Below are 23590 nucleotides of genomic sequence, written 5' to 3' on the forward strand. Positions count from 1 at the left end.
GCACTATCTGCTCTCACAATTTTGCCCTTCTTGGAATGTGTTTAAAAAGGAAAGTTTCAAGTTTTTGAAAAATAAAAACAGAAATCATTGACAATTTATAGGCTTTCTAAGTTTCAGATTTGTTAACAACACTGGAGATGACCTTTCCCCAAAGCTCATTTTATAGACCAGAAATCCAAGGAACAGAGAGCTTACATGACTGAAACAAGATCATACAGATAATTAAGGATAGGACTTGGACTGGAAACAGGTTATCTGAATGAAAGCCCAAGCTTTACATCTGCCTTACAATTGGTAATATTTAAGTGGTATAAACTCTTCCTTTGAGTTTTTACTGGTTTTGGTTTGGTTTGGTTTTGATTTCACAAACATTGAGAGAGAACCACAGGTATCCCAAATTCAAAAGTCTTCAGGAGTCAGAAACAGAAAAACAAATATAGTAACATATATAGGTGGAATGTGAACAAACTATCTATATAAGATTTAGACAATCTTGGGCTTCCCCAGTGGCTCAGGGGTAAAAAATCCACCTGCAATGCAGGAGCCATAGGAGACAAGGGTTCGATCCCTGGGTCAGGAAGATCCCCTGGAGGAGAACATGTTAACCCACTCCAGCATTCTTGCCTAGAGAATCTCCATGGACAGAGGAGCCTGGGGGGCTACAGACCATAGCATCACAAAGAGTCAGACATGACTGAAGCAACTTAGCACGCACTCATTTGCAAAGCAGAAATAGAGACAGACAGACATAGAGAACAAACAGGGATATCCAGGCAGAAAAGGGGTGGGGTGAACTGAGAGATTAGGATTGACATATATACACCATTGATGCTATGAATATAAAATAGATAACTAATGAGAGAGAACCTACTGTAAAACAGAAAACTCAGTGCTCTGTTGTGACATAAATGGGAAAGAAATAAGAAAAGAGGGGGTATATATAAATATATATATATACACACAAATAGCTGATTCACTTTGCTGTACAGTAGAAACTAAAAACATTGTAACGCAACTATGCTCCAATAAAAAGGAAAAGTCTTTAGGACCAGGCAGGTAGGAGGAAATGTAGGGGAAACTAGATGTATCCATTGCTTGGATGCACTCATTTTTTTCTTGAAGTGTGCCAGCTAAATGAAACACATCTGCATAGCCCTCCTATAAGGGATCTTGGAAAATATCATTGCTATTCTAAGCAGAAGGGCAAATAAGGATGTTATTCTTTATCTACACAAATGCAGATAAGGAACTGCAATACAAAGTATGATGTACTATCGTATAATGTTTCTGCAACTGAAAATGCACACACAAGGTTCAAACACAATAGAGTGAAGAGAGTAATTAATGTGAGGTTTTGTGTGAGGTTGGCAATTGAGGGCATGGCTGGAGAAAGCTTCATAGGGACAAAAGAGATAAGAGTTTTCAAGAAGGGTAAGAGTGATTAACCAGGTGGATAAGATACGTGAAGTCACTCCAAGCAAAAGGAATTAGCATGTGTAAAAGCTCTGAGACATAAAACTATGTGATATGTGTTTACTTATCATTATATTGGCTTCCCAGGTGGCACTAGTGGTAAAGAATCCACTTGCTAATGCAGGAGACTCAAGAGACTCAGGTTCGATCCCTGGGTCAGGAAGATTCCCTGGAGAAGGAAATGGCAACCCATTCCAGTATTCTTGCCTGGGAAATCCCATGGACAGAGGAGGCTGGCAGACTACACTCTTTGGGGTCACAGAAGAGTCAGACACAACTGAGCAGCCAAATATTATTATACATGAATTTTTTAAATTATTCCCCAACCTAAGTTTGATCACATAACCTGTCTAGAACTGAGCTCTGACTCTCCAGGAAATGAAATAAAAATGGAACAGATTCCACACATTTGAGATACTAGAAAGCCTGAATTTCAGTATGCTTTTCAATCTACCTGCAGACCTGTGCTTTCCCTATCACATTAGGAATTAGGTTCCCATAGAACTAGGTATGACAGTTCCAAGACAGAGACTGCTTCATTAGCAAATGTGAACACTTCACATCCAGGATGCAGAGAAGAGTGCCCCTTCATACCTCCTGCAGTGCATCAGAATCATCTGGAAGGTTTATCAAAACACACATTGCTGAGCCCCAGCACTGAGGTTCTGATTCACAAGGTCTACCGTGAGTCACAAAGTGCCAGACATGACTGAAGCGACTTAGCACCATGAGTCTCAAGGAAATCAATCCTGAATATTCACTGGAAGGACTAATGCTAAAGCTGAAGCTCCAGTACTTTGGCCACCTGATGCGAAGAGCCGACTCATTTAGAAAAGACCCTGATGCTGGGAAAGATCGAAGGCAGGAGGAGAAGGGGATGAGAGAGGATGAGATGGTTGGATGGCATCACCGTCTCAACGGACATGAGTTTGAGCAAGCTCCAAGAGATGACGGACAGGGAAGCCTGGAGTGCTGTAGTCCGTGGAGTCGCAAAGAGTTGAACACAACTGAGCAACTGAACAACAACAACAAACAAGTTTCCAGATGATGCTGGTGCTGGAGGTCCAGGAAGTGCACAGTTTAGGAACCACTAATTTAGAGTACTTTCCAGACCCTTCAGCTTAAGCACTGAGTTCTTTCACATCACAACAGCTACCACCATTAAGAACTTCTGTTAAAATGGTCCCTGTCTGTAAGCTCCTGGCAAACAAGGACTCTGACCCCTACTGGGGAGAATAATAACAACAATGGACAACATTTAACCAGGCTCTTGGCGTTATTTTAGGCACTTTTCATGAATCACCCATTGAATCTACACAATCCTATGATCTATGTACTATTATTATCCCCACTTGCGACAACATGCACTATAGCCTTCCAGGCCCCTCGGTCCATGGAATTCTCTAGGCCAGAATACTGAAGTGGGTAGGCATCCCCTTTTCCAAGGGATCTTCCCAACCCAGGGATCGAACCCAGGTCTCCCACATTGCAGACGGATTCTTTACCTTCTGAGCCACCAGGGAAGCCCAAATAAATGAAGGAATTAAGATTTAGGTTAACTAACTAACTCCAAGGCATAGAATCTCAAGTCAGCCTGGATTCAGTTCTGGCTCTATCACTTATGTGTATAACTCCCCAGATCTTTATATACACCTTGAGAATATCACATAGGAATTTGCAAACTGAAGATTTCCTGCCAGTAACATACCTTCCAGAACAACTGGTATTTATGGAAGTGGAATCTGTCGATCAGTTTTTCTGAGCACACATTTACTTCTATATGAGAATTAAAGGAAAGACTATAAAAAGCTTACAGATTCTCTCTTCCTCTCATTCTGTAAAATCAGAGATTGCATAAATCTGAGAAAGTTTATGTGACTTGCTCAAGACCAAAACACCATTCACCTCATAGTGCCAGGAGAAGACTAAAGATAATATAAGTCCTTAGTTCTTCTAGGAATACACCTGGTGACGTGGCTCCCGTAAGATTCTTTAACCACTATATATACTGTCTATATAAACATGCCATAAACAGTCATAGAGCAGCTAGGAAAAGGGTAATCTCAAATGGCTCATGTTTTATTTTACTAGCCATAGGGTAAAAGTCTTGGGGTCAAAAGGAAATACATAAAATGCTACAATGCCAAGGTTAAAAAAAAAAAAAAGCTCAGGAGTTATTTCCTTATGAACACATGTGAATGGGTAAACTATTCAAGGAAATAATTGGTTCTTGTTCAAGCTTTCCACAAATATTATTTGAAGGAGCGGTCTTTAAAATTGAAACACATTCAACAAAAACAAATTTCTAACAAACACCCATCACTTTTCTTCTAGCTATGAAAGCCGAAAGGCAATATTTTTTCTTTATTTAAAAAAAAATCAAGTGAGGTAACTGCATTTATAAGCTAAGATTGAATATTAATTTTGCTCTTGAAAAGGCACGCCACTATAAGAGTAACAACATTACATGTACCAAAGTGTTGCTCAGAATTATATAAATAACCTTGCTTAAAGAAAATCAGCAGGGTAACACACACATTTCTTTTTCTTTTCATCTGATTTGTAGGTGTGATTTCACACATACAAATTGTGATATATTCTTAAAGTATAGACAATACTAGAAGAAAATAATATCCCTAGAATTGGATATGGCACAGCCCTTGATCTCCCATGACTACTAAAATGTATATGTTTGAGTAGGTGAAAGTGATGTCAATGTCCAGAAAGGCCCCTTGTTAAGAAGACAGAACATCTTTACAATTCTTTGCAGAATCCCTTATGTCCTTAATGATTTTTCTCAACTAACCATTTGGATCATGTTTTTGTTCATCGTTTAGCAATACAGAGCTTCTGTTGGCTTTGGCTGTGTCTATATACTTATGATTGGTGGTATCAAAACATCATATGTTTAGTATTGTATAGAAAACATAGCTAGATGAGTAAATTTTTAAATTTCCAATTGGATTCATGAAACTCAGATACACACCTTGTTGAAATATACTTTTTATGCTGAAATCATAGAGAACTTAATACATTCATCAAATCTAAAGAAATTGTACTTGTAACTAGTAGCTAGGAACACAAAATATTAGAAGTCTAGAATCAAAAGTTAAGAAATAAAATTCCAGATTAATTAAACACAAAGTGTAAAAATCAAACAATTCCTTACTAAAACATGGGAGGGCTTTTTCTTTTTTTAAAAATAATCTTGGAATGAATGAAAGCTTTCTAAATAGAAAAGTTGGGGGCATAAATGCATATTTAAAATAAAGTAAAATAAAGCATGGCAAAAAAACTTTGAGACAACAAAATGAGTGAAGGCATTTGCAACTCACATAACAATGAGCTGATTTTTAAAATATAGATTTCCTGCAAATGATAAAAGATATTTAATATAAATAAATATAAACAAACATGTCATAGAAAAAGAACTGCAGATGGCTCATAGAATATATGAACAAGTGTTCAACCTAACACATAATAAGAAAACAAAGTTTATGATTTTAGATAACAAAGAACCAAAAGTTTGATAACACAATGTGTTGGCTAGTAAGGAAACAGCCACCCTCAGTGGCTGTTTGTATGATGTAAATTTGTATGATAGAGAATGAATAGGTCTTTTCCAAAGATATAAAAAGCACAAAACCTTGACCAAGCAATATCTCTTTTAAGTATCTATCCAAACATGCTTGCACACATACAGAATGACTTCTGTACATGGATATTGTTTATAGCACAGTTTGTATTAGCAAAACTAGAAAGAACTAAAATATACTTCAACAGGAAACTAGGTTAGAGTATCCTATTTAAATATGTCCTAATATGGAAAAAGTCTTATAGCTACAACATTTTAAGTTAAGAAAAAGTACTCAACAAGATAATGGTAGTGGTTTAGTCACTCAGTCGTGTCCAACTCTTGCAATCCCATGGACTGTAGCCCACGTGGCTCCTCTGTCCCTAGGATTTTCCAGGCAAGAATATTAGACTTGGTTGCCATTTCCTTCTCCAGAGGATCTTCCCAACCCAGGTATAAAACCCAGCTCTCCGCTCTGCAGGAAGATTCTTTACTGATTGAGCTACCAGGGAAGCCCTGGTAGATAGTAGACAGATATAGATATATTAACACATATATATGGGTAATGTTGTGTATGTTTTTAATGCACAGACTGCATCTGAAAGAATACCAAGAAATGTGGCCAAATGGCAGAGAGGAGAAGCACAGAAAATCTCTTCTGACTATGTTAATGCGTCCTAACCAAAGAGGGTACATCCAAACATCTGTGGTTGAACAAAGTTGGGTTTATTGACCCTCAGTAAAGAAGAAAAATACATACCATGGCAGAACTGAGATGTTTTAGTCAGTGCGGTATAAGCAAGGACTTCCAGATTTGGTCTTAAGTGATTTTTAAGGAGGCTCAAAGAAAGCAGATTTATTCTGGGTTGAACGCTCTATGGATGCAGGTATAGTTCTATAATTGGATATCTTAATAATTCTTATCTGGATGGCAATAAGAACATAGTAACTTCTGTTCCTGGTAATAAAGCTGTAGTCACCCATATAAGCCAGGGTAGAGCAACATTTGATCATCTTGTAGTTTGGACAACTTTCTTGTTTTTGTCTACATTCAGATGTGATTACAGAGTGGTCTCATTTTCATCCTGATCCATCACAGTCACAATGGCCTTTTCTGATCTGGTGTCCTATGAAACTGTTTATATTCAACAGAAGCATACCAAGGCCTGCTGGTAGTACCAATCCAGCTTCTGGTTGTTAAGCACTGTTTTGCTCTTTTTCAACTGTATATCCTTTTATGTGCCTCTACAATTTTTTATCATATATTTATCTATTTAAAATAATTTTTAAATGAATCTCAAGACTGAAGGAGACCTTAAAAGTCAGTGAGTTCTGAAACTGTCACAACCCTCACCATGTTCTTCCCCTCCCACACCAAAGGAGTTTTTGGGTTTTTTTTCTCATAAATCCTCTACAAGTACAGCATCTGCTTGACTATCTCCAGTTTCACCATTGTACTCATTTATCAGGCAGCTCATGCCATAGTCAAGTGGCCCTGAATATTTTTGTTCAGAGAACAAAGGGAACAATGCATTTGGTTATAATATTTTAATTGTTATCACCCCAGCATGTTTGACCTCTTCAAATGTGTCTTCTCCTATGGTAACCAGTGGAGCAGAATAATTACCTTTCTAATTTTATGTAAAATATTCCTATTAATACTCTCCCAACTGCAATTGTCTTTTTTTTTGTGCCAGTGTTTCAACACTGTTCTGCATCTTTTGTTATCATTACATTTGCAGAGATTTTTATCTGTTGCTGCTGACAAACCCATTTGGCTTTGTACTCAATTACATGTAATTAGTCTTTTCTTCATGAACAAAAGATCAGGTGTCCTATTAATTCAATCCAAGATGCTATGGTAAGGTTGGCTAGACCCAATGATGTCTACTGAACCAAACATCACACTTCTGACAGATGCTCATAGTAACAAGATTTTTTTCAAACAATCAAATGCTTTTACTCCTGCCCACACAAAGTAGAGAAAGAAAATGCATTTTAACAGCTTAGAGGTTTATAATTTTCTATTAAAAAGCATGAATACAATTTAAAGCCTTCTCTGATATTTTTACCTCAATCCACACTCAGAAAAGGTAAAAATAAAAGTAACTTGTTTTCACTGGATATTTTTAATTAAAATATGGGGGGGGGGTGGTATCAGAAAAAAGTACATTAGTTGAAAAACTGGCAAAATCGGAATAAAGTCTATAGCTCAATTAATAGTACTTACCAATGTTAATTTCCTGGATTTGATCATTGTAGTGTTGTTACATAAAGCGGTGCCCATTAGGGGAAGCTGGGTGAAGTGTACACTGGAATTTCCTATGTTATTCTGTAATTTCTCTAAAGTCTAACATTATTTCAAAAGGAAATATTAAAAAATACTTAGGTGGACAGACAATGATCTACAGAAACTTTTACACATATGCATAAGGACACATTAATTCATTTGTTTCATCTTTTGTTGAGTGCTTACTATGTATTAATGATCATTCTAGATTCTAGATCAAAACAAAATCTCTTCACTCAGGAAAATTATATTCTCCTGGGAAGAAGATAAAAAATAAACAGCAACAATATACATTTTAGATCATCATAGGAGCTATAAATAGAAAACAAACTGGGGTAGCAGAACACAAAGGGTAAAGGTGAAATGTTTAATTTTATTAAGGATGTCCAGGGAGGCTTCTTCAACATCGACAAGATATATTTTAGCAGCACTGTTTGTAATTGCCTTAAAATATAAATGCTTATTATTCATTGAAAAGAGAATGGATAAATGTATTTTGGTATGTTCACGCAATGGGATACTTTACCAAAATGAAAATGAGTGATATAAAGCAAATATATCACCATATATGCATTGGATGGCCATGATATTGGGGGAAAAATACATAGAATTATATACAGTAATGTTCCTCTTAAAAAAGTTTAAAACCATGCAAAACAATGCCATGAATGATGTATATGATATATGCATCATGTATATATGAAAAACGTACTTGTAAACCTGCATGGAAATTTAAAAAAAAGTCAAATTCAGGATAGTTGTTATACCTGGTACTGAAGGGGAAAAGCAGGACTCTACCATTTTGAAAGAGCATACCGGGGCTTCAGATGTAATGATGTTTTTAACTAAATCTTAAGCCAAGGGTTGGGTATCCAAGTGAATTTATTAAGTCTTATTATTTTGTATATTTAAAGTCCTTTTAATACCAATGTGTCAATAAATGTATGCAGTAGTTTATTTTAATAAAATATAAGATATTTTAAATGTCTAGTTTCTAAAAGTATGTGACCAAACGTAGTGCCCTCAGTGTGTGTCATGCATAACGCCATTATGCCTATAAATATACATACATATATATATATATACACACATATGTTTGTGTATAAATGTATATATTTACATGTGGTTGTAGATCTGCATTAGCCATTGACCCGGCATTTAGAGAGAGAGTACTTTCAACTATTGTTCTAAAAACGTTGAAGTGTTTCTGTTAGTGGACCCCACACTTTCCCCTCTCTGCCACTGCTCTGTGATAAATGTCATGTGCTCACAGGACAGTTGTCTGGGTTACAGTTGCATCCTATTAAACTAAGTATGGCTATTTGGCTCACTTGAATCTATCTTCATAAATTTATAATTTTTCAATCTTTTTTTAAGTTGGGTGGCTGCTGCTGACAGAGGATATTAATGCTTTCATCTCCAGCCACCTCATCTTACAGAAAAAGAAACCAGATCAAGGGATACCTCAGAGACAGCAGGGGGTGACACAGCTAAGTAACATCCTTGATTCTTTCCATCTACACTTGTAGCTTCATTAAATTTGCATTCAAGTTCAGATGCAATAAATGGAAATTCTACATGGAGAGGGAAGCATCCTTATTCATCTGGACTCAGGGAAAACCTTGTATCATTTAAAGAATGTATTTCCACAAACTCAAACCAACAATGTGAAACACAATAAGCGAATCAACTCCTCAGCAGAAAATGGGCTGAAATTCTCTATAATAAGATCTTTATTGTAATTCATATTTTGTAACATGCAACATTAAGTAAACAAAGAATAATTTAGAAGGGGTGGATAGGAGCATTTTCACACTCTAGGGATCATAGAACTTTCCTCAGATCTGTATTTTTCGCTGGCGGCTCAGCTGGTAAAGAATCTACCCGCAGTGCAAGAGATCTGGTTTCAATCCCTGGATTAGGAAGATGCCTTGGAGAAGGGAATGGCTACCCACTCCAGCATTCTTTACTGGAGAATTCTATGAACAGAGGAGCCTGGTGGGCTACAGTCCATGGGGTGGCAAAGAGTCAGACATGAGTGAGCAACTAACACTTTCACCATAAAATATCAAGCTTTTAGATTACCTCATTCAGTTGGATAGAATGTCAATCTGACCACAAGTAAAAGAAAGAAAGAAAGTGAAAGAAAGTCTGACCAAAAAGTCACATCTATCAAAAGACAACTCAATTGGGTATAGATTTAATGAGCATTTACTATGTGACCAGTGACCAGTAATAAAGATCTAGCAGTGAATACAGACAAACTTTGGGAAACAATATAATGCCCTACATAATTTTAGAATAATAGAAATTTCCTCCCCAGGTACCTATATATGATTATGTAGAAACTGAAAGGTATGATGAGAGTGGTCATTGCTGACTCTGAGGCTTATAATAAAAATGCTTCTGAAATGCAAATACACTCTGTCAGGCCTTGATGATTTGGTAATCATCAAACTTGTCAGCCTTATAGTTAAATTAGTTAAACATTATTTCCAGAGATGTCATCAATAATCTTTTAATATTTGCATTTCATTTCAAAAAATTATAAACAAAATTGCAGTTCTACTGGTGTTTATCATCTTATTATCATATATACTGTAAAATATAATATTTTAATATAGGTTTATTTTAAAATCAACAAATTTGGCCTCAGTCAAGATAAAATAACATGTAATATAAAAATGTATATATTCAATATTTACTTTGAGAAGTAATTTTTGTCTTTCAGAAATGATGTTCTAAGACTTATTATAGTATTTTTACTATCCAGTTCTAGGATTAAAACACTACCTTGCCCTGGAAAGTATGCCTTGTTTCCGTGAATACTTTAACATCATCCTGACTACAAACAATGGAATGAGAGGAAATTTTTGTCCACTGAGCAGTCAGAACTCCTTCAAGCCTCCTACTTTCTTATTGAGTACATAAGTTCTATCCATTACTGTCTCTTTGCTATAGGAATCATACCAAAAGGGACAAAGGAAAAGACAACTAGCTTACTAGTAGTTGAACAGTCCCAAAGGCAGCCTGGCTGTGCTTTAAGTCTAAGAGACACTAAGCCATACATCTGATTGTAATTGGATTGCACGAAGCTAATGTTCCTTACTGTAGTCGCTGTTTTCGTCCTTGGTCCCATCGATGGTACCATCTGGGTGCATCTGCAGGAAATATCCCTGCTGGCTGAATAACCTTGTCACAATTCCTTTCAGCTGGGGTTCTGCAAAACAAAATGAAATGATTATTCAAGTTTTTATTTGGTTTGTAAAAATGCACACTTGCAAATTATCAAAAACATCCCGTAAGTCAATGCATAAATGCCAATGGTTTAAATACTGAAGTGGCTATTTGGAAAGGAGGAATTTTGGTAACATAGCTTTACTTTTTTTCTTTCTAAAGGCAGATCCATAATATTCTGCAACAGTAAACCAAATGTAAATGAATAAAAGTGAAAGTGAAAGTCACTCAGTCGCGTCTGACTCTTTGTGACCCCATGGTCTATACAGTCCATGGAATTCTCCAGGCCAGAATACTGGAGTGGGTAGCCTTTCCCTTCTCCGGGGGATCTTCACAGCCCAGGGATCAAAAACAGGTCTCCCACATTGCAGGCAGATTCTTTTACCAGCTGAGCCACAAAGGAAGCCTAAATGAATAAAAGCTAATTTTGATTAGGAAAATACAGAGGTGTGCTAAAAAAGGAGTTATTCCTCTCCCTTGTGCATCTAGTGTCTAGCTTCAATATACCACCAAGCTTGTGGTCCCATTCCAGAATACTGTTCAGACCAAACTGCCAGTGTATTTCCTAAGCTTTCCGCAGTTATAATCAGGTCCTGGAAGACTTCTATTTCTGCTGAATGACAACTATCTATCAGAAACCCCTGGTTTTAAAATTCTAACCAAATTCAGTCTTGGATGAGATCCACAGAATAAAGTTAAACCCTCCATGGCCATGAGATGTCACTGGAAAGTATGTGGAAACAGATTTCACCTTCAGTAAATACATCACCAGAGTAAGCCCCAATACCACGAGTCATTTTTCCAGTACAAAAAATAAATAAATAAAAATCAAGCCATATATATTTCTGCAAATATTTCAAACTAGATGTGGTCTTCAGCTTTTAAAATTCCCAACACACTAATACCATCAAACTGATCTTTGTATAACACATTTGAATTTTGGTATAGCCACTAACCATAAATATTTAAAGCTTTTCACTGGGGTACTAGCTGTAGCAACAATCTATTTTCTACAATATCACTACCATCTTTGTCTCTACTTCAGTGTTTGGTAAAAATTAGACTACTCCAGCACACTTATAGGGGGCTTCCCAGGTGGCTCAGCGGTAAAGAAGCCATCTGCCAATGCGGGAGATGCAGGTTCAATCCCTGAGTCAGGACGATGCCCTGCAAAGGAAATGGCAACCTGCTCCAGTATTCTTGCCTGGAAAATCCCACAGACAGAGGAGCCTGGCGGGCAACAGTCCATGGGGTAGCAAAGAATTGGACAGGAATGAGCAACTTAGCACATACACACACAAACATGTACTATATTTATTGTCCTATTTCATAAAAATTAGTAGGAAAAGAAAAATGCTGCTTCTGTTGACAAAAAAATGAGGTAAGGATGGGAATCATATGACTGGTGATGTAGTTATGCATTATCCTCAAAAGAGCAATCAATGAATCTCAACTGAGAGTCAGTTCCTTCACCAACTTATTAAACCAATAATAATTCAGAATATCTTTTGGGTGGGGAAGCAGGCAATATGCTAAGTACTGTGTGTTAAACTAAACACATTTACTGATGGTTGAATCTAAATAAGAGTTCCAGTTAAGGATTCAGTGCAACAAACTCTTTGGGAACAGACCTGCTCCCTACGACCATCATGTCTTTTACACCTACGACTAGATCACACATACTTGGGAATGCGAGGTGATGCCTGTATAAACATATCTTCTTCAAAGCAGTCCTAAAAAGTAGAAAAGATGCCCCCCACAAAAAAAAAAACAAAACCAACTGGTAATTATGAAGCAGGGTATTAAAAAGAATTAAATTGGAAATTAGGCATTCTGATTGATAACTATGTATTAACACTATGGGTTAAATAAATTCAATATCTTTTAAATGTGTAGGCATTACTCAAACTGGGGCTCTGTAACAACCTAGAGGGGTGGGATGGGGAAGAAGGTGGCAGGGATATTTGAGAGAGTGGGGACATAGGTATACCAATGGCTGATTCATGTGGATGTTTGGCAGAAACCAACACAATCCTGTAAAGCAATTATCCGTCAATTAAAAATAAATAAATTTAATTAAAAAATAATAATTTGTAGGCCTTAACTTCCTCACCAATAAAATCTGGAAGTTAACGTAAGTGATATCTAGGTCCTTTCTATGATTCTCTATTGACATTGAGCAACTATGACTTAAAGTCTCTTTGACTTGAGAATCTTCTTCTCTAAAGAGTGCCAGAAATCAATCCACAGATCCATTCTGAATGTGCTGTCTCCATGCCCGCCCCCCCCGACCCCCGCAACAAGGGATATGTAGGGGAGCACGTATTGATAGCTAGCTAACCTCAATGCAAAAATATATACTGGACCCCTACCATCTATCAAACCCTACCAACCTTCCCAGGCTCAGTTCCAGATCACTTCCCCCAGGAAGACTTGGCTATTATTATGTGTGAGTCACTTTTACAATCAGAGGAAATAAGAAAGTCTGAGCTTCTGCCACAAGGCTAACTGGTTGACAGGTAAATGCTACTGCCATACATTCAACTCTCGATTTGCACTCAGGAGACTCAGCTTTGAACAACAATTGCTGTGGGGTCCTGAGCAAGTCACTTAGTATCTGAGACTATTTTCCTGATCTGTATAATGGGAAAAAATAATTCTATGCTATCTATCAACATTTAGAATTTCAGATGAATAAATAAATGTAATAGTGTGAAATGAAAAGCCCCATAATACTATAAACTCTAATTAAGGTCTAATTTTTCAACCCTGAAAATTGAGGAAACAGTGTAAGTGAGATGAAGGCAGCATTTTACGAATAGACTTGTCTCCTGATTTACATTCCAGTAAAATATTAATTGAGTTCTTAATGTCACTAAAGTAACCAAAAGACTAAGAGCAGATATAGAAAGGGAGAGATGGAAAGAAACGGACAACTGTCTTATAATTCATATTTTATTTCTAATAAACTTGATCAGATCACCTTAAGAAGTCATGTTTTGGCTGGTAATGAGATGCATGGCAGCTGAATCATTAAAGTCTGAAAATGATTTTTTTTTTCCCATACTCCTCTTTCTGTAGTGGTAATTAAACACTTCTTTTGCTATGGTGAAGTTCTCTCTCTGTTGGGACCCTGGGAATTCAGGTTGGTAACTCCTGTTCAAGATAATGAGCATTGGGCTTGTACATCAACCTCGACTGCCCAGAAGCAGTGCCAGAACAAGCTTAGAGTCTGGGTTTTAATTATATGATGATTTATGAAAGTCAATGTTTTACACTACAGCTGTTTCAAAGGAGATCTGATCATCTATTAAATAAATGCTCTGAACCTAGGATGTGTCATAGAAAGCAGTATGGCATTCCTGACAGGGCTATACCTTTATTATCATCAAACCCTATCAACCTTTCCAGGCTCAGTTCAAAATCACCTCTACCAGGAAGGTGTGGCTGTCATAACGGAGGATCACTTTTATAATTGGGGGAATAAAAGAAAGTGTTTTGTTGTATTTTAAAGAAAGAGGTTTAAAAATGAGACCACTTTTTGGGACATCTAACATTCTGGGTGCATTCAACAAACATGCTTTATATTTTTCAGACTATGCTTAGGGATCTAACAAATCAATAAGACCTGTGCTGTCCTCAGGGGGCACCTGGTCTAATGCATGAAACATACATATATATAATACTTGTGTGGGTAACTGCTAAATTATTAATGGAAGCAGAGTGACATGATACCATAAGGAGCAAGGGACTAATTCTGTCTTGAGGCTTGATGAAGGCACCTCATCTGTCATTTGAAGAGTGAATGCACTTTCATAGGCAAAGAAACCACAGGAAGAGCACTGCAGACAAACAATGGGTAAAGGAAAAAACAGCATGGCAGACTTTGGGAATGATGCAGAATCTGGCCCAGGTATAATATATGGCAGAAGTTTTCAAATGCTGACATGTAGGTAACCGCCTATTCTCAACAAATGTTCATAGGTCAACAGTGAAATAAGAAAAATAAGGTCAATGGAATAAGTTTTATTAAGCTAATTTTATATTCAATTTATATGATTCTCCTTGATTCTAAGATTATGTTTTCCATTATATTTTCATTTTTTAATGAAATGATGGCTATATTATTAGATGGTGAGAAGACATGGGTTTGGTTTATTCCCTTTTGTACTCTGAAGTAGTGTAGCAAATACTGCTAGATTTTCTCCAAAATCCATTTCCTCTTTTTCCTGGGCACCCAGCTAGACCATATGTCCTAGCCTCGCTTGCAGTTAGGTTTGGCAGATGAATGAGTGTCATATGGAATGTTAAGTGGAAGTGATGTGTGCCATTTTCAGGCCAAGGCTTTTAAAAGCAAACATTCTCCTCCACATTTTCCCTTCCTTATTGCTGGCTGGATTTAGATGACAAAGCCCTAGAAGATGTCAACAAAATAGGAGAATTCTGGTGGAAAAAAAGACTACAGCCATCAGAAATACCCACCCTGGACAATTAGGTGAATAAGAACTAGCAGTGGTTGTACATAGTGACTTCCTTCCTAAGAGAATAGGAAAAGGGGATGGAGGGTGGGAGGTTACATCACTGCAGAAATCTGACAAATAAAATGCTATCTCAGCCAGGGGGTCAGGGTTAAGGTCAACAGTCATGAAACATGCTGATAGTACCTACTCTTGGTATGATGTGAATGGCACTTTACCTCTGTGATCTTCCTCCCCAAAACCCATAACCCCAGTCAAATCATGAGAAAAACATCAAACAAATCTCAACTGAAGGATATTCTACAAAACAACTGACCAGTACCCCTTGAAACTGTCAAAAAATTAAAAGAAAAAAAAAAGAAATTCTGAGAAAATGTCACAGCAAAAAGGAGCCTAAGGAGATACAACAACAAATGCAAAGTGGTGTCCTTGATGTGACCCTGGAACTGAAAAAGGACATTAGGCAAAAGTTGAGGACATCTGAATAGAGTATGGACTTTCCCTTGGACTGCAAGGAGATCCAACCAGTCCATCCTAAAGGAGATCAGACCTGGGTGTTCATTGGAAGGGCTGATGCTGAAGCTGAAACTCCAGTACTTTGGCCACCTCATGCAAAGAGTTGACTCATTGGAAAAGACCCTGATGCTGGGAGGGATTGGGGGCAGGAGGAGAAGGGGACGACAGAAGATGAGATGGCTGGATGGCATCACCAACTCGATGGACATGAGTTTGAGTAAACTTTGGGAGTCAGCAATGGACAGGGAGGCCTGGCGTTCTGCGATTCATGGGGTCGCAAAGAGTCGGACATGACTGAGCGACTGAACTGAACTGAACTATGTTAATCATAATGTATCAATACCAATTCACTAATTGTCACAAGTATACCAAATGAATGTAAGATGTTCATATGGGAAACTAGGTGTAGGATACATGGGAACTTTTTGTACTATTTTAATCTTTCTATAAATGTAAAAGCATTTTAAAGTAAAAACTTTATTAAAAATAATAATTATGCCCACAAAAGCAAGTAAAAAATGTTACCTTCAAAGAGGTTGGTAAAAAAATAAAGTAAAGCATAGGACCTCAAGTTTAGCACTGATTCCCTTCAGAATGACCTGTCAATTTCCACAGAGTGTTTGACTCCAAAGCCACTCAGAAAAGCTGATACCTGAAGGAGTTATCGAGACATTCCTGCTGCCTTAATGTGTGGTGCTATGAGGTTGTTACCTAAGTATATACTTGAAATCAGAACACAGTCAGAGCCGAGGGAACCTGATCACACATCTCAAATGAACACTAGATTGTAGGAATCAGAATGAATTTTAGAACTGAAAAGGAACTTGGAAGCCAACACCTTCATTCTTCAAAATACCTTCTTTCATTAACATCAAAGACAGAAAATAAAAACTGAGCCTCAGAGGGAAAATGTCTTGTCCAAGGTCATCCAGCCAACATATGGATGAGTTAGGATAAGACTTCTTTCTGATATACTGAATGAACATCAACCTTTCCTTTCCAAAGAACATCCATGACATAATCTGGAGCTTGTGTGGGTTTCAGAACTGGGACTAGCCGGGGTGGGTGGGGTGGGGGAGGAGAGGAAAGCAGAGAAGAAATGAGAAGGAGGAAGGGGAGCACCTAGGTGTGCATCAGTCACATCAGTTATTGAAGTGTGGGAGTGACAAAGGAAAGGGGTTATAGGAAGCTGCAAGAAATATATATGTGTGTGTGTGTGTGTCTGTGCGCATATATTTGATCTTAACATATTTGCACACATATAAAATATGTCAATATAAAATATATATTACATATTGTTGTTTAGTTGCTAAGTCATGTCCAACTCTTTGTGATCCCATGGACTGTAGTCCACCAGGCTCCTCTGTCCATGGGATTTTCCATTTCCTTCTCCAGGGGATCTTCCCAACCCAGGGATCAAACCCATATCTCCTGCAATGGCAGGCGGATTTTTCACCATTGAGCCACCGAGGAAGCCCCATATATACATACATATGATACTAAAATTGGACTGTGTTTATCTAGGGCCAACCTGTTCAACATTTGCACCTAAATTTAGAGAAAGTGTCCCCATGTAAACTCCAATGTAAAATAAAAAATATAAGAGTGATCCCAATTTTGTTATGGAAGTCATATCCAGACAAGTAACAATACTTATTATGATAATAATGGCTGAACCCATCTACTTCCTACCAGACATTTCCTCTATGATTTTACTACAGTTGTACCTGATACTCACTACTGAATGTGTAAGGTACTTTTTCTCATCGGTCAGGTGAGATGATTGTGATTCACTTACCCAAGGTTCCAGAATTAGTTAAGGAAGAGAGAGCCATTCTCCAGCTCTGTTGGGTCCCTTTAAGAAAGACACTGGTGAAAATGAAACATGTCCAGAGGAATAGGAGCCAAATAAAGAGGGTACAAAGGACTGTCACATGAAGAATGGTTGAATGAACAGTGGATATGCAGCCTGCACAGGGAGGACTCAGGGGACGTGAGAGCTGTCCCCACTTTCTCGAGAGTAGTAGGAAGACAGAAGTAAGAAAAGGCCAATTTGTTCTGAGTGGCTCCAGAGGGACAGAACTAGGGCCAATGGGTGAACATTATGGGGAGGCAGGTAAAAAAGGACCTTTGTGTAAACTGTATTCACAAAGAGAACAAGCTATCTAAGGAAAACGGTGAGTTTGTTGGCCCTCGACAGAAGCAAACAGAGAGAAGCAGAAAAAAAGCTACAGGTCAGGACAGTAATGAAGGGCACAGAGATCTCCGAAAGCTAAGGCATTCTGCGTGGCAAAGAGAGGTCCTTTCCAGGCCTGAGGTCCTGGAAAGCTTTGAGATAAGCCAGATGGCGGTTAAACACAAGTTCACATTTACTTCTTAGTGTGTGCTTAGAACAGGGAATTGAAAAGACTGTTGAGCAAGCATCCTGCAAATGGAGAGGTCTTTGTAAATGTTAAGCATGCTTTGTGTGGTAATTTGATGGCGCTTTTTTTTTTTTAATCAGTCTCTGTGGGCTTACAAACAGACCCTTAGTATCAAGGTTTAATGTTGCCCATTTAAAGGAGCTGAGATTGAAGAGGCTGTTAAATTGTGATTCTTGTCGAGTGCTTCTGGGCCTCATACTGCTGCAGATTTCAAAATTAGATTATCAGGGTTGGAAATTGTTCATAAACAGATCTACTTCTGACAATCACAGCTAAAGGGTATAGACTAGGGCACATTTGCATACCATACATCAAAGCCCCAGACAAATAAGAGTTTGATACAGGAAGACACTGGAAAGAGGACAGAATTTATCTGGACTTCTGAATACAGTGCAAAACTGACAGTCACACTAAGCTGGGGGAATTTATTCAAAATACTTGTTTAGGAAAAAAAGAGGCAGGCCTGAGACCCCACATTCACTCAGGAGAGTGCAGTGAATAAGGCAGAGATGCCACATCATGGGAAGTCACAGACTCAGCAGAATCTGTCTGCTCAGTGGGGTGAAGACTGCCATGTCTTGTCCTGAGTCCTCATCCTCTAGCAGGTCACGTGAAGGTGACAGATGCCATCAGCAGTTACCCTCCCCAAGGCCACGGAAATCCCCTGTAACAATAAAAATTGAAAGAGGACTCTGTATTTATAAGTGCGAATCTATTTTCTCAACCAGCAGATACTAACAGCACATTTTATCCAAAAAACAAGCATGTACTGAGCAGTAGACTTTCTAGTAGTTATTCTAGGTAGAGGGGATAACTAGTGATATGCTCATAAAACAGCTCTTAAAAAAAAAATGCCCCAAACCTGATTTTCATGGGACTGATTTCTAAGGGGTCAATCTTCCCATCATGGCTGGTTGACAACTATCATTTGCCCTCACTGGATGCAGCGCTGGAGCAGACAAGATGCACACTCCAGGTTCCAGCACAGTGCTGAGTACAACAGAGCACAAGCCTCATGGCTTACATTCCAACACAGAAGACAAGATGGAAACCAACAATTCACATACAACAGTTTTCTGTTGTAAAGGTACCATGACAAAATGAAGGCGATGGAAAAGGATGGAGGACCCAGGGGATGAGAGTGTTACTGTGGACAGTATGGTTAGCAACGGACTTGACCAAGACCTGATGAAGAGCCCTGGGGTAAGAGCTAAGAGCACCCAGAGACAGGGATGGGAAATGCAAAGTAATCCTAATGCTTGAAAAGACTGGGAACCAGCAGATGAGAGGCTCTCTGAAGATCCTCCTCTCGACCAGGAGCTGGCAAACTACAGCCCTGCTGCTGCCAATTCTGTAAATAAAGTTTTATTGGAACACAGCCCATGCTCCTCCATTCACACATTTGCCCCTGGCTACTTCTGTGCTACAACAACAGAGATGAGCACTTGCAACAGAGGTCCTACAGCCTGAAAAGCCTAAAATATTTACTAACAGGCCCCTTCCAGAAAAAGTTGGCCGACCCTTGCTCTAGACCCTGATGATGTAGTTCCTGCTGCCTGAAATTCACACCTCATCTGCTGCTTAGGCCCCACCCCTCCAGGCTGTCTTCCACTGGGCCTTCCCTGACGCCCTGAGGCTAAATTAATCACTCCCTCAGGCACAGGCGAGGACTCCCCACACCTTCACAGCTGTTTGCTTATGCTCTGTCTCAAGCTGCTGAACTAGGTTTAGCTCCTCAAGGGCAAGGACCTGGAATGATTCACGACCCTGTCCCAACACCCAGCACAGGGCCAGGCACAGAGTAGGTACAGGATGTTTGCATGTGGACAGAAAGGATGTAAGCGATACCTGGGATTTTCCACTGTGAGGGTGACTTTTAGAGGAGCTCCTCATTTGTAAGAGAGCTGTGTAAAGCCTTTGAATACTTGCAGTGTCTTTCCTCCCCTTTTCAGTCTCAGCCCCTCCACACTGAACACAGTCTGACAAGCACAGCAGCATCCTTCCATAAACTGCACAGACTCCAAAGCCCTGAGTTGCCTCCCACTTCAGCCGCAATCCAGTGACCTTGAGACAGGCAACTCTCAACCTTCATGCTGCCTCAAAGCTAAATGGAAAGAAAGGACACGGCTTTCCAAAGTATCCGCTTCACTAAAGCAGCCTGAGCTGGGAAGATGGGGAAGATCGGAGAAGCAGGGCAGGGAAATGCCCATCAGATGGGGTTTCTGTGCTGAGCCAATTTTATTCCTTGTATCATTAACCCCATCCCTCCCAGTTTCCTCTCTAGAGGAAGATGTTCGTGGAAATTTAAAATAACTCAAATACCATTTACTGACTTCCAACGTGCACTAGGTGCTGGGTACAAAGATGAGTAAGATGCAAGTCCTGCCGTGACAGCACGCACAGCCTCGTCGCTGAGGCACACACACCATAAACCATACCAGTGAACAAGGAAAGTGCTGTCCTAGAGAAACAGACAAAACGCCATGAAATCACAGAGCAAGGCTGCTAAGCTGACCTGGGGTGGTGGGTTCTAGGACAAGAAGCAGTAAAGAAAGGCTTCGACTTTTCAGACTTGGCCTTGAATAGGCAGGGCAGTTGTGCTTTGAGCAGTATTAGCAGGAGGGCCAGCCCCATGTGACGCACAAGCTGAGCATATTCAGAGTGGACGAGTGCCCGAGAGAGGCCAGGGTATGGGGAAATAAAAGGGTGATCACAGGGGCTGGAGGTGACAGCAGAAGGGAAGTATGGACCCAAGACACTTGAGGTTCTTTAAGGAGCTAATAACATATATTTTATCCTTTAAAGCAATGAGCTCCAAACTCTTTCGAGTATATATCTCTATCTGTGAAATGTTAAATCTACAACCTCCATATGAAAAAAGCAGGGCCCTGTGAGGGCTTCCCAGGACAGAAACCATCCCCTGCCATGGACCTCTGCCTGCCTTTTGTCTGCAGAAAAACTTTAGTCAAAGAAGAAATTTAATCAGAAAAATAAGAAAATACAGAAACAGAAAAAGCAGTCAAACAAGACCAAATAATAATAGCTTAGTCATTAAATAAAGTCAAGGACTTGCAGTTCTTCATCAAGGACGATAGATAATCTTCGGAGCCATATCCTTTGAGTTGTTTTGTACGCACTGAAACCCCCACCAGGTGGAAGAAGTTAACTACATGGTGACTAGACTAGACATGATATAAGCTGCCAGAATTCTGAGAACTGGCCTCAGAGAGATGGGAACAAACGGACCCTGAAACTGAAGACTAACTGAACTTTGAACAGTCAAGAGGATGCTGATCAGACCACCGCACGACTAACTTCAAGACGATTGTGACTGTCAGAGCTGGCCATGCTTTTTCTGCATATAGCCCCCTCCCTCTGCCCATATACCCCTGAAATTCCCCTTTAAAAAGCGCTTGTCCAATGACTGTCGGGGGAGTTGGCCTTTGGACATGAGTCTACCCTCCCTACCAGGTGCCAGCCTCCAAAATAAAGCAAACTTTCAAAACAAACTTATGGTTACCAAAAGGGAAACAGTATGGGGGAGGGATAAATCAGGAGCTTGTTATTAATATACACACTTTACTATATATAAGGCAGATAACCAACAAGGGCCTAATGTTTGTAGCACAGAGAACTCAACTCAGTGTTCCATATTAACTTATACGGGGAAAGAACCTGAAAAAAAAAATGTGTATATGTATAAGTGAGCCAATTTGCTATACACCTGTAACGAACATTGTAAATCAACTATATTCAAACAAAATTTTTAAAAATCCAAAGATACAAATAAGACTAAAAAAAAAAAAAAAAAAGCAAACTTTCCTTTCCATAAATCTGGCCTCCTGCATATTGGCTTTCGAGTGGCAAGTTGCTAGACCTGAGTTTTGTTAATGGTCGGGAAGATCCCCTGGAGAAGGAAATGGCAACCCACTCCAGTACTCTTGCCTAGAAAATTCCATGGATGGAGGAGCCTGGTGGGCTACAGTCCATGGGGTTGCAAAGAGTTGGACACGACTGAGTGACTTTTCACTATATATTTATTATTTATAAATTACATGTAGGTACTACTACATACATTATATATATATATTATAAATTAAAGCTCAAGTGTTTAAAAAATACCAATACTAAAAACACACAAAAATTAAAATATCCACGTAACAAGTTTGTCTTGTTCCACCCACTTCAGAGAAAGACAAACATCAGTAGCATGGAATCAGTCAGTAAGGAAACTGAAGGATTTTAAGCCTGGGAATAAATTATGAGGGCAGTATTTTAGAAAGCCATGCTGAGGAACAATAGGGAAGGGTGGCTTAGAGTACCTGGTGCTGTGGTCCTAGAAGCCACTGACACATAGCGAAGCCTTAGGGAGGGAGCAGCAGTGAAGTGGAGAGAAGAATTCAGCCTGAGGACTGTCGGTACTTGGTGGGCTTGCTAGATGGAACACGTGTAGACTCCCTTCAGCTCTGGAAAACTGCATGACCTCTCCTTCTCCAAATAAGAATCTATCATCAGGCTTCTAAGGGAGCCCTGTGTCAGTGTAGAATACCATGGAATATCATGAAATATGAGGACAGAAAAAGCTTAATGTGAGCATTCCTAGGAACCCAAATGACTTCTTTGCCTTCCTAATGATTTGCATTCATGAAGGAGGGTTTGATTCTGGTCACCCTCACTGAGTCACAGCCCTTGGTTTTCCTTACACTATCATCCAGGGAAGGGGACCTAAAACGAGCCTTGTCTTCCAGGCAACTCAAGAATGAGCTCCAGAGAATGAAAATCATGAGATATTTCAAACAGGAAGATAATTCTACAATCTTAAGATTTTAGAACCAGAAAAGTCCTTCAAAATGATCTAATTCTACAGATGAAGAAGTAGAACACAGAAGAGAGTAGAAACTCCATTACAGCTAATACCTGGAACTGGGGCTTTTTAACAGACCATGATCCTTCTGTGCTGTGTCCCTTTAAATAAAACCATTTTTTCATACCTCTCACAGGTGTCCTGGCCTTGTCCCAAATGAGCTGTGTGGTATCCAGAAAGCTATTTCATTTCTTTGTACACAGGCATACTTTGCTTCTGGCGAAATCGTTTGAATGACTAGGACCTATTTCTGAAGACTGTTCTGAGGAATTATGAATATATATACTGTACCAGTGGGAAGTGGGAGTGAGGTTCAAGAGGGAGGGGACATATGTATACCTATGGCTGATTCATGCTGATGCATAGCAGAAACCAACACAGTATTGCAAAGCAATTATCCTTCAATTAAAAATAAATAAATTTGTTAACAAAGAATATACACTGCACCAGTGGAATGCAGGGGCAATATAGGGGCGTGGGAGTGGGAGGCACAGACAGTTTGGTGTAAGACAGGCTCAAGGATGTATTGTACCACACAAGGAATATAACCAATATTTTGTAATAACTTTAAATGGAAAGTAATCTTTAAGAACTGTAATAATTTTTTTAATGTTTTAAAAAAGAATGCACATTGTTCAACAACCTGCAAGTAGCCTTGATTGTGCAGTAGATTTAGCTCTCAAGATAGAATTAATATGGTTTGGAAGACCAATATTAGGAGCAGTAGCAATGGGC

At 39.0% G+C, this 23590-nt stretch overlaps 1 protein-coding gene across 4 annotated transcripts in view; it reads right to left on the reverse strand.

Annotated features, from left to right (window-relative positions):
• Positions 1-23590, reverse strand: part of FGF12 (fibroblast growth factor 12) — a 412502-nt gene that overhangs the window by 231635 nt on the left and 157277 nt on the right. For all 4 annotated transcript variants that reach the window (XM_061166833.1, XM_061166834.1, XM_061166831.1 and 1 more), the window contains exon 2: positions 10447-10557. In XM_061166833.1, coding sequence (XP_061022816.1) covers positions 10447-10557 — 111 coding nt within the window. The remainder of the gene's footprint in view (positions 1-10446; positions 10558-23590) is intronic.

Source organism: Dama dama, chromosome 19, assembly GCF_033118175.1.
Source record: "Dama dama isolate Ldn47 chromosome 19, ASM3311817v1, whole genome shotgun sequence".
NCBI lineage: Eukaryota > Metazoa > Chordata > Mammalia > Artiodactyla > Cervidae > Dama > Dama dama.